General features: G+C 41.5%; 1 protein-coding gene across 1 annotated transcript; it reads right to left on the reverse strand.

Annotated features, from left to right (window-relative positions):
* Positions 1-1,135: 1,135 nt before the first annotated feature.
* LOC140926295 (beta-1,4-N-acetylgalactosaminyltransferase 3-like) lies at positions 1,136-8,748 on the reverse strand. The gene is made up of 4 exons (XM_073376053.1): positions 7,655-8,748; positions 4,984-5,503; positions 4,241-4,385; positions 1,136-1,367 (listed from the first exon to the last, which is right to left on the reverse strand). Exons 1-4 carry the CDS (start codon positions 8,746-8,748, stop codon positions 1,216-1,218), a joined length of 1,911 nt encoding a protein of 636 aa, XP_073232154.1. The 3' UTR covers positions 1,136-1,215.
* Positions 8,749-12,486: the final 3,738 nt, after the last annotated feature.

Here is a 12,486-nt window from a genome sequence, read left to right on the forward strand (position 1 = left end):
CAACTTGGAAATTTACACCACCCAGGCATTTACGATTCTATCTCTAAGGAAGACATTGGAAACCTTAATTTACATAATATTTACAAACGATTGTCAGTGATTTAAAAAAAGTGATTTCGAAATAAACGTCGCCCTTGAATGAAAGCCGCGTTGAAAACGCTAAAAATTTAATAAACGCCGCCGCGTTTAATCGAATAAATACGGTATTGTTGAACATCATGAATAAACCAGTATTGCATTGTATTGTATTGATTCAGATTTATGGTCGCGTCCACACGTATCCGAAAATTTTTGAAAACGGAGAGTTTTTTTCCTCCGTTTTAGCCTTCCGTCCACACGTAAACGACGTTTTCGAGCAACAAAAACATATTTTCAAAAAAGTTCCCCAGAGAGGAGATATTTTGACAACGCCAGCAACAAGGCCTCTCTGCTCACTGCAACAAGAAAGTTGGAAAACATTTTTCCCTCCCTTCCCTCCCCTTTGGCTCCACTTTCATCTCCCGGATTGCGGGTGTGCCCTCACCTTTGCTGGGATAAATCTTCTTGTGTATCTGGATTTTCCTAGCTTGATATGCTTAGATGAAATAAACGGCCACTCTTGTGGCCAAATTTATCCCAAACTGGAATTGTCATTATTGGGTATCCCAGCAAACAGAGCTCACCCAAAGCAAGACTCCACCAACAGCAATAACTGACTCAATAATACTATCTAAAGGAAAATGGAGCATAAAAACATAGCAAGAACAGCAAAAGGACAACTCGAAGAACGACATCTGTTATTTGGAGAATATTTTCGGAGCTAAGGAACCCTTTATCTCCTAAACTTGCCAATTAACGTGCACTATCGAAGATGAACTTAACATCGATGGAGGTAAGCATGTTTTAGCTTGTTTTTAAAATAGGAATTATTTTGAATGGATAATAAAGCAATTATTGGATTCGGCCTTCGTATCATCTGAAAAATTATGGAGATCTCGGAGGGTTGTTTTCCGACTTGGCCTATGGCCACGGCGGATAAAACCCTCTTCGATCTCCATAATTCTTCAGATGGTACAAAAGCCAAATTCAATAATTGTTAAATAAACATTACACTCCGTGGCCGGATTACCAGAAGGACCTTTTCCCCATCACTGTCCAACTCTTCCATGATCGGTGGCAGACTTGCTTGACTCCTTGGTACTTTCTCAACCAAACCAGGCCCGGTTGCTGTGTACATTAATAACTCCACATTTTCCGTTTGCTGTGATAATGATGATAGAGACCTGGGTACTTAATCCGTTCAACTTCCAACTGAGCATTCAGGACGCGGTCCAGTAGGTCCCAGTCTTCTCCACCCCATTTGTACCTGAATTCCTCGGCATTCATTCCTTTAAAATTAAGCAGTTAAAAGTTACGAATTGTTCTTAACAATGATTTTACACAATGACAAGAGATATAATCCCCAACATACATCCCGGTATCGGTTGTTTGTGGGAGAAATACGGTTCCATCGTCTGTATTTCAAAGGTGTCGGCTTTAACTAGGCCTGATACATAATAAGACAAACTTAAAGCAAGCGGCTTACATACACTAACCACGGCCCGGCCAGTACCTAACGCATGCGCGCAGTCATATTGACCCGACGGCTATGCCATGCTAATGAGCCTCAATAGGGGGGAAACAGCTGTCGGTGGTTGCCACTGCCTGCGTGATATGGCTGTGCGCATGCGTGAGGTACTGGCCAGGCTGCGGCTTGGTGTACGTATGGATGCCCATTGCTTTAAGTTTGTCTGATATATAATAACTCGTACAGTTAACTTGTCGCCTCAAGGCGGCCAAGTAGCCAATAGATTCTAAGCTGCCGAGATAAAGCCGTTGTTTCAAAAAGTGGAGCCATGACAGTATCAGATTCTGGATTCCACGCCGTAGATTCCGGATTCCAAGTGCTGGATTACAGTATTTGTCAGTGGAACAAGGATTCTAGATTTCAATCCTTAGTGAGATTCTGGATTCCAAAGCCTAGAATTCCAGCAGCAAATGTTCCAATACAGGATTCCACAAGCAAAAATTTTCGGGATTCCAGAATCCGAATTCCCTTAAGCCTGGTTCACACTTGCGACATAACGAGATAACGAACGACATAAGAGGGTCGTTATGTCGTAGGTCTGAACATGTAGATATAACTACATAAAAGCAACATAACGACATAAGGAAAAAACTGATCATTTTCTTGTGTCGTTATGTCCTTATGTTTCGGTTATGCAAGCTAAAAACAAGTGTCAATACCGTTCGACATAACGACATAACAAAGAACCAATCAGAGCGCCTCAGAAATATTGAACCTAGTCTCCCTCGTTCAAGCGCAATTTGCAAGATGGCGGCTGCAGGGGAGGTTGAATGTGTTAATGAACATATGCATCCAGATATCAACGAACTACTTTCCGAAGCTGTTCGTCGATATCCCATTCTATATGACAAAGCTCTTAAAGAGTTTAAAGATTGCAAGATGAAATTGCACAAACTTAAGATATCTCAGTTCACCTACGGAATGTTGGCAAGTTGACCTCGAATAATATTCCCTCTCACCCAACCCAAGTTCTTTGACGAGGTTATAGTACGGGCTATTGGCTCTTCTTGCTTCCTCTTGAAATATTGGGCGTACCCAACTTTTTCTTGGTGCAATTGCCTTGTTTTGGAGACTTTTTCTTGCCTTCTCATTAGAAAAAACAACACAATGGCAAACGCCACGGGGAGCGCCTCCGCCATTTTGTTTTCTTTACTGGACCTATAGTAATGTCATTATGTCGATGTTCACATTTGCGACAATAGCATCTTATGTCTTATATCGCTATGTTGTTATGTCATGTTATGTCGCAAGTGTGAACCAGGCTTTACATGGAGCGAATCCATAGCCGCGGGGAGAGCAGTTGCTGCTCAATTATCGATCACCTTTGGTTGCGAAGATTTAATAGAAGAATTTCAATCAGAGTATAAATGTCATCACAACACTGAAACCGCACTTTTGAGGGTTCATAATGACATTTTGAAAGCTGTTGATGACAGCATGTCTGTTATTTTACTTTTTTTTAATTTTTCGGCTAAATTTGATCACAAAATTGCAATCGTTTTGACGAGAGGAACACTGCCACCGACACTGAGGTGAATAATTGTTTTAGTATACACTAAAATAATGAGATAATTGAGCACAAAAATGATGATTTTTTACTCATTTACTGTTACCAACGATTACAATTTTGGCGCACAATGACCGAACGGCCGCGGTCGTCGCTTTTTCTTGCCGACAAATAAAACTTTTGAGGGCATTTGTTTAGCTCTTACGGGAAAATTTCTTCAAAAGGAGTCGTGAATTCTTTTTGTATTTAAAATCATTCTGTAAAAAAGATTATTAAATTTAGTTTTAAGCTTATTTATAAACAAGTCAACTTAATAAAGTAACGCAAGACTTAAGCTTAATTTGCTTTTGTAAACAAAAAACTTTTTCACCGGTTTTATCGATAAATTCAAGTAAAAAAGACAAAGCTTTACCTATTAAAACTTCCAAACCGAACTTCGTCACCTTCTTCGTGTATTTCGGAAACAGCTTGCTTGATTAGTTGTGAAATTTCTTTGTTTGTTAGCGCAGCAAACGGGAAGTACTTGGCGCGATTTCTGTGACGATGTGCGCCTCGCCCATCTTAGCTTGTTCCAGGCTCTCAGATAGTGGGGAAGACGCGAAAGTGTAGGGCGCACGAAAATGAGGGCGGGGCGGGAAAAAAAGGAAAAGGAAAAGGAAGCCGCCTCCTCCTCTCCCCAGTTTCCTCCTGTTTTTTTTTTTTTTTTCTTGTTCGCCGCGATTTCTCAATTCCGCGAGCCCGACTATCTCGGAGCCTGGAACAGGCTACGCCGATCTCTAAGGTGGAGAGTAACATATTGGATAGGTGTTCACCTGATATCTTTCGTCTCGGCGCCAAAAGCTATCCACTATAGTGCGAGCAAATCCTAGATCTTTGCCCGCGTAGAACTCTGGTTTGTATGAGTTATGAATGGCCATTGTCGTTTCTGATTATTTTTAACAAACTGTGTTTTAACTAACAACCAATACGTTTTGAACATGAAGGCCCTTAGATACATAAAGCCTTTTTGTAAAAAAAAGAAATACACTTTTTAGTCTGGTAGCTCAAAATCTGCAATTCTCCTAAAGTCTTTGAGTCTTTGAAAGGTACATCACGTTCCTAAGCTGTGAAATTTACTTTGAACTTACCGCCAAAACGTATCCAGTCCGATTTATATACAGCCAGAAGACCATAGCCGTTCATCTGCCAAAAGCCTTGATGATCAATATGTGTACTGTTACAATTAAGACGTCCCACTACGGGAAAGAAAGCGATTCTTCCTTCTATGGTGTTCTGTTGAAAGAAAGACAGATTTGATCTTGTTTCTCAAATGGAACAAGAGTTCAGATGGTGTAGTTGGAAGCAATTTCGGTATAACTTATTTTCCAACAGAAATAATAGCATTTTACTCTAAAATGCAACAGAAAGTCGACTTTTAAACCTTTGATTAAATGAAGGCAAAAGCGCTATTGACTATAAGAAAAGTGAATAGAGTAGTATTAGTATTATTCGCTGAAGAAGTCAGTGTGTCCTGCTATAGCAACACACGTACAGAGCGTTTTCACTCACGTGGCCAGCAGCTATGCAATTTTATTGGACAAAAGAAAGCGTTTACGCAAGATAGAGTTCAACTCCCACAGGAACACCAACATGGCCGCCGTTATATAGCGTATTCACTCAGGTGGCCAGCCTCCATGCAAATTTATTGGAACAAAAGAAAACATTTACATAAGAAAAGAGTTCAACTCTCACTGGATTTTCTTGGTACACCAACATGACTGCCGTTTCGTTGTTTCAAACACCAATATGGCCACCGTGACGTCATGTGAATACGTTCTATATTGTTTTGGGACAACAATATAGCGGACATGACGTGGATCTATCAACTCACCTTTCGCACGCTGTCCAGAATGTCAACGGGTACATCGATATGAAGATCAAACAAGAACAACAGATCACGCGTACTTGGTACTTGCTCTACAGCTTTGTTCAGTGCCAGGGTCTTGTAAAATTTACCGTTCAAGTTAATAATAGTGTGCCTGCTTCTCAGTAGGGCGGTATCGAACGCTTTGGCCAAGTCGATATCTTGACTCTCAAAATCAGCAACAATAACGTGGAAGTTCGTATCACCCGTCAATAAGCTGGCAACCGTGAGATCATTGATGAAATGATAGACCCATCTTCCCTGATCTTTGACAGGGAGTATTATGTATACCGTGGCGTTTCTGTTCCACTCAATTCCCTTGGGAAGACACAAACTGTTCGTTCCCTTTTTTTGATACACGTGCTCCGAGAAGCGATATGATTTCTCAGTGTGAGGCAGGCCAAGTTCCAGATCAACTGAATATCGGTCCCCATAAGCAGGATCCGATTTTTGTAGAACTTTGTGAATTCTCTTCAAAATGTAGTCCCTGAAAGAAAAAGAAAAGGTGAAAAAAAAAACACTAGAAGAATTTATAAACATAGAGATCATCAATCGAGCGTCGATGTAAGAATTATTGTTACTTCAGCGCAGAATACTTGTCAAGGAAAACATGCTTTTGCCTGGTCTTAGGACAAGCACTGTGATTGTTGCAATGAACAAATTGTCAGGGGATTGGAAAAACTGAGGCCTGTTCTTGAGGATTTATTTCAAGCATGCGCTCTTTCATCGCCTGTTACATTTCTGACGGGCGATCAGGTACACCTCCTTCGGCTTCGTCAACAAGGGATCTGGGTACGAGATAATCGTAGCGTTGAATTTGCTTCATCTGTCTTCTGTCGTGCGACAACGTCACGGTACAGGCATAAAAAGGCCTAGTGTACACATGCAAGGGCAATGAGTAAACATTTTTGTTCATTTTCGTTGTGCCTTTTAGCTTCGCTGTCAGTTCAAAATATCGGACTGAAGGCTTTTTGCTTATCTCTTTTCGTGCATCGGGTGCTGGAGTTCCCCCATCAGTGTTAGCAGACTGTTTTTTTTTTTTTGTGGGGGGGGGGGGGGGATCATTAAACGTTTCCGGGAAACGGCCAACCTACCCCTCCCCGAAGCCAACAGAGTTCCCTAAGTGAGCAACCTCGTCCCCAGGGCGCTTTCCCCGCGCTTTGGAGGTGAGGCGGTGTCACAGCGTTTTGGACATCCCCGCGTTTTGGGCATCCCCATTCCCAAATCCCTGGCGTTTTGGGCATCCCCTTCTCATATTACTGCAGCGTTTTGGGCATCCCCCACCGGGGATGCCCAAAACGCTAGGGATTTGGGAATGGGGATGCCCAAAACGCTGTGACAGCGGGAAAAGGATATTAAATTATCACGGATAGTGATTTACAAGTCCAAAACTATAAGAATGACGTGCAGCTTATTTGAACTGAGGCTGCATTACTAAGGAGAATTGCATCGTGACTTAGTAGACCCCAGCTAAGTGGGTTTTTTTTAAAGATAATATGAGTCTTTTGACTGGAGCGCGCGTATTTCCTTCCTGATAATAGCTTTTATAAACTTAACAGTGTTTGGACTGTTTTGTTATTGCCACTTTGTGATCGGGCAAGACCATGGTTTCGGTTTTCCACGCGAACCTCATTAGTTGCCGGGTTGGATTTGCGCTTATTTGCTTAAACAAGAGCAATTTTAGTTATTCTTTATCGTGGCCAGAACGGTACAGCCGTGAAATAGCATCGACTTGCCAGATCCAGTTGGTAAGACTCCAATAACAGCCTTTCAGGATAGATTCGAAACACTTTACCTGAAGAGGTTTAAAATTAAGCGATGGAAAGTTACCGTTACTCAGGGGAAAATCCAACCCGGCGAACCACGGATAAAAACTCTCGTCTTCGCATTGCAAATTTAACTGATTTAGTTAGAAAAGGTAATATGATTAGGCATTGTTATGATAAAACGTGTTGCTGTATTGTAGACAAGTGTTAGTTGGAATTAGTTCGAGTTAACGGGGAGTTCGAGTTGTCGGGATTCTACTGTATTTTTCCCCTTTGACTGGTTTCCCTTTATTCTCACTGCTGGTCCATTACAGCTTTGCGAGGTTTTTGCGATAGACGTATTTCTAGTAATGTTTATATGATATTGGCTCATTCTTCCACTGTGCATGCATTTCCTATCGAGATATGAAGCAAATGGAAAGTTCACAGAGCACTCAAATAAAGGCGCAAAACCATCGCCCATCTCCTGAAATTCCACACGATAGCCGTGCAAACATGCGGGTTCCCACGCGAGTTTGTGCCGTTAAGGGTCGCGCAGTTTGTTCTAAAAATGGCTCTTTCGATAGAACCGCATAGACCCCGCGCTTACGGTCTCCTACCCCGGTTATGGCTCCTGTTATAATGTTGAACGGTTGAAGCCATTCAAGTTATAAATGAAGTGGCGATAGAAAAAGGTTTTCCTTGTATCTCTACCACTTAAGAAAGTGGTAAGGGAAGGGAGAGGGCCGGCTTATTCTAGAGGGGCGCTTTTTTGATATTTTGGATACGGGGTGGGCGCTTATTCGGGTGAAGGCGCTCGTTAGAGCATGGATGCTTATCCCAGCAAATACGGTATATCTTTAAAAATTTAAAGAAATTTTCATTTAACTTACTCTGAGGAACTGAGACGAAGTGCAGCAACCATGTTATCCACGACTGACCGAATTACCTCGCTGTCGGCGGCTCGATTTGGACTGCCCCACTCCACTACTGGGCCGTTTGACATCTGCGTATCGTCTGGTGGAAAAACACTGGATTCAAACACCATTTTCACACCTTCATTGCGTTGAACTTTATTTCTTGGTACAAAACTACTATTGTAATCGCAGGAAGTTAGAAAATTAGCTTTCGAAATGAAAGGCAGAGAATAAAACTTGACAAATTTGCTGCTGATGCGTTTGGATTCTTGTTCGAACTCTTGCTGATATCGCTGCGAAAGCACATTGTGCAGTGCTACTTTTTTCTTTGTTAGATGCGTTGTATTCTGCAAAAATGACGAGAGGTATTCTGAAGTGATGAGTGTAAAATCTTGATCTTTGTCAGATGTAGTCCAAAATACACGCACGAACCCTTTGCCTATGTCCTGTTGGTGTAAAACCTCGACGTAGTATTTCTTATTAGCTTGAAGATAGAGTGGCTTTTTGGTTCTCTGTTCAGGATATTTGTCTAACTCGTCCTTACCCGACCAAGCTATTTCTTTTTCACCAAATACACGAGCAACTAGCCGTTTCTTATCGGGATTTTCGTCTGTACTTATCCACAACTCCGAAGTGTCGTCAGAGACGATCGCAAAACGATACAAACCATTGCTTTGTGGATGTAAATATCCAAATATTTTCTGACAGTAGTCCTCGCTGTCGTCTTCAATCTGAAAGTCGTTGATGAACTTCTCCTGATCAGGATATTTTGGAAAGAACAGTGACTCTTTTAAATATGTTACGTTTGAACAGCATGGCATTCGCCAAACGTGAACATTTAGAGCCTTTGATACACGTGCTGCAACAGTACCCTCGTCCCCAGAGACGGGATCCTGTTGGCCGGCGCCACCGATCGTCCCCAGAGACGTGGAGGATTCGTCAACAGTATGTCTTCCCCAAACTTTACTGAAGAGTAGAATAGACGAGATCGAGCATGCAGTTAGTGCGAAAATCAAACGCTTTACAGCTTTGTGAAATCTTCTGGATGTAAGAGGGCGTCGAAGATACATAACTCGGATGAATAACAACTTGGATCGAGTGTTGCGCAGGACCCCGCTTGTGATATAGTTAACAGTCAAGTCAGTCAACTGAACCACCCAGCTGTCATAACACTGTAAAAAGACATTTAATACAAATTAACTTAAAAGCTTAAAAAAAATATGTACTTTCTTTACTGTTGTCGATCATCGGATATATACAGTGTATATTAACATCATATACACCTAACTGCAAAAACTGTTGTGATAGAAAAATGCAAAAATGCAAAAAGGAAAATGTGAATAATAAACCACTCTAGGGCTCATCAATTTGCAATATACGTGTACACGGCTAACAGGGCGCATGGGATTTATTCGTGAACTGACGTTGATAGCAGTTAAATTTTACAGTTGATACAGATAACGCGATTCCTTTTGTTTACTGTAGAATTAGAATCGAAAATGAACTAAACTCTAGCCTGCGAACGCGTAGGGCAACGACCGGAAACATGTATGCGTTCGCAGGCTGGACTGATGAAACCGTCATGAGATCCTGTTACAAACCACAGGCGGCCCAAGCTCATTACATGAACGCGGACGTGACTCTTGCTTGCGAGCGGTGTTGTGTTACAAACGGTTATTTACAATAGACTGCAAAACAGTCGGGTTTTTTCTCCAAATCTGTGAAGAAATCGGTAAAGCGTGGCGTAAGAGTCTTACGCGCGCGAAGCGCAGGAGCCTCACACGTGTGAGGCGAGAGAAAAAAAATGTCTCTCCCCAGTCTCGCTCTCTGTTTTCAGCCTTGTTCGAGACCTTTTGTTTGACTGCTCGGGCGTACTTCCATATGCAAAAATACGGACTGTTCTGCAGTCTATATTTACAAAGGCATTGTATGGGATGTAAACGGTTTTCCTTAAAAGAAAGAAAAACTGTTATGTTTTTAAATAAAATCGACTTACCTTATTGCCCTGTTGTATTCTTTGTTGTTTACCCGCGTCTCAGGCCGTTTTGAAGCGTTTTGGGCGAGTTAGCGCTATTTTGGTGTTCCACTGCAACAGCAGTCTGCTACCAAAATAGCGCTAACCCGCCGAAAACGCTTCAAAACGGCCTGAGACGCGGGTAAACAACAAAAAATACAACAAGGCAATAAGGTAAGTCGATTTTATTTAAAAACATAACAGTTTTTCTTTCTTTTAAGGAAAACCGTTTACATCCCATACAAGCCTTTGTAAATAACCGTTTGTAACACAACAACGCTCGCAGAAGAGTCACGTCCACGTTCATGTAATGAGCTTGGGCCGCCTGTGTACAAACCTGGTAAAATACGGCAACGTTGCGTAACGGAAATGTGACGCAATGACAGCGTGATCGAAATAACCATTGTAAATGCCTGGGATTTTACAAGAGGTGATTTTAAAGAGAGTTTTAGATGTTTCTACGACAAACTTAACTCCTCTTGATCCTGTGTACAGCCATCCTCGGAGACCCAGGGGCAGTCAGTCGGGACGGGAGAAAAGGCGGGACGAAAGTTTTCAAGTATGTTTTCAAGTATTTGGATATTTACTCTTACTGAACTAATTCCAAAAATTCAAGAGGATGCCGGCTCGTGATTGGGCACAAAAAATGCTTTGTATTATTGTGCCCGATCGGCGAACAGTTTCCCCTGAATTCTTTTCGTGAGTTCGTACACGACGGCTATTGTCTCGCCACACTTGCCCGGTTCGTTCACCAAGCTTAGCATACAAGGGAAACTTTTATTTTCTACTTTCCCGACCAGAAACGAAGGAACTACCGATGAGTCGAAAAACCGTTTGGGATGCTATAAGCAGGAGCAATTGAATTTGCCTCGAGAATATTCTGTTTTTGACGGATCACAATGTATCGTAAATAATAGGAAGTTTAAGATGCGGCGGTGACAAGAAAGTCAAATAAGCAATAGCTTGACAAGCCAAAACAACAACTTTGCACATGCATCACGCTTTTTTGTACATTTCTTTGCCGTCAACTGCACGACTACCCGGGAAAATGCCTTATTTCACGTTTTGTGAAGGACTTAAACAAGCAATGACAAAATTCATTCTCTTCATGAACTTGGATATGGTTGATAGTTCGCTTGCATTTGACAAAGTAGGCGAGTTGGAATAATCACGATAGAGACTGAAAAAAATATGAATTCACTTTTCCATGCGACGTTTTCGTGGTTGTCAGCCGTCGTGGTATCTTTTAAAAACTCTCTATACATATTTACGCAAGACGAGGCCGATGCAAGCGTCAGGAATACCTGTTGTAAGCTGAAGCTTGTATTTTTGGAAAAGCGTCTTTAGTTTTCGGGCAGACAGTATTTTGAAATCAGATGGGGATTTTACATTAAACTGAAAGTTTCCTGACTGCGTGCATTTCTTTGGTGTATGAGCCAAACAAGCCGTGATCGAGACAATAGCGTTCGTGTACGAACACACGAAAAGATCTCAGGAGATGTGTTCTCCGATTGGGCACAATGATACAAAGCATTTTTTGTGCCCAATCGGGAGCCGGCATCTGCTTGAATTTTTGGAAATGATCCGGTGAGAGTCGGTGCCCAGGGGCTCTTCCACCCTCACTTGAAAACTTTTGTCCCGCCTTACTGCCCCTGGGTCTCCGAGGATGGTGTAGAGCTGTTTCATTTATATTTGTTCTTACGCCATAAAAAAGTCTATGACGCAAATGGAGCGTGTGAGCAGAGGTTTCTCTCTTGCATGGCTTTTAACGTTTGCCAAGTCTTTCGCGTCACCTGTCTGCGTTTGTACGTTTGTTTTAACAAAAAAACCAACTACACGACAGACAGGAGACCTGAACGACTTCGTAAACGTCAAAAGCCATGCAACAGAGAAACCTACTGCCCCAAGGTAAAATAAATCGAACATAGAGTGGTTTATTTGTGATTAGTAATTAACAGTTAATGAATGAGGCTGAGTATCTTATGAAGAATTATGGACATAGAGGAGGGTGTTATCCGCCACAGCCTACCGCCTCGAAGGATAACACCCTCCGAGATCTCCATAATTCTTCATATGATACGAAAGCCGAATTCAACAATTGTTTTATATTCTACTTATTCATTCATAAACATTTGGCGCTTACCATATTTGGAAGATGAGAGCAATATACCACCGATTGGATGGTATGATATAGAGTATTTATATGCCAGGCAATGAAAAAATAAATTTGAAATCGTTCAATGAAAGAAGCCAAGAAAATGAAATGTTACAGAGACTCAATCCAAGTCTCAGGTCTGTGCGGCGAACCGTTTTTGGTTGTAATGAACGAATATTCTTTGGTAGTTACTGCGTAGCTAAACACCACAGGGTGCTGTAGAAATTCTACAAGATAAGCCAAGCTTTTTATGGAGACGCCACGCTGGTGTACCAACATGGGACACCAATATGTCTAATGTGGCGGCCGGAAATCAATTGGATTTTACTTTTACGATAATAGAAAATTCTTTCTTTTTTCAGTTGTGAGCTAGTTTACATGTGCTTTACTGCTTAAAATATTTAAACTGTTGAAATTCGTAGGGACCGAGAGAGCTTTTCTTTACATACATACATACATACATACATACATAAACTTTATTAATGTGTCTTGGAATGTCTAGCCGATGGGGTTAAGAACCCCTCTACTAATTGGGGACACCTAACAATATAATATAGTTACCTAACAACATAATATAGTTAAAAACCTACTAACTATCCACTAATGAAATAATTGATTTAAAAAGATTAAGAATTACAA

Source organism: Porites lutea, chromosome 2 (assembly GCF_958299795.1).
Source record: "Porites lutea chromosome 2, jaPorLute2.1, whole genome shotgun sequence".
Lineage (NCBI taxonomy): Eukaryota > Metazoa > Cnidaria > Anthozoa > Scleractinia > Poritidae > Porites > Porites lutea.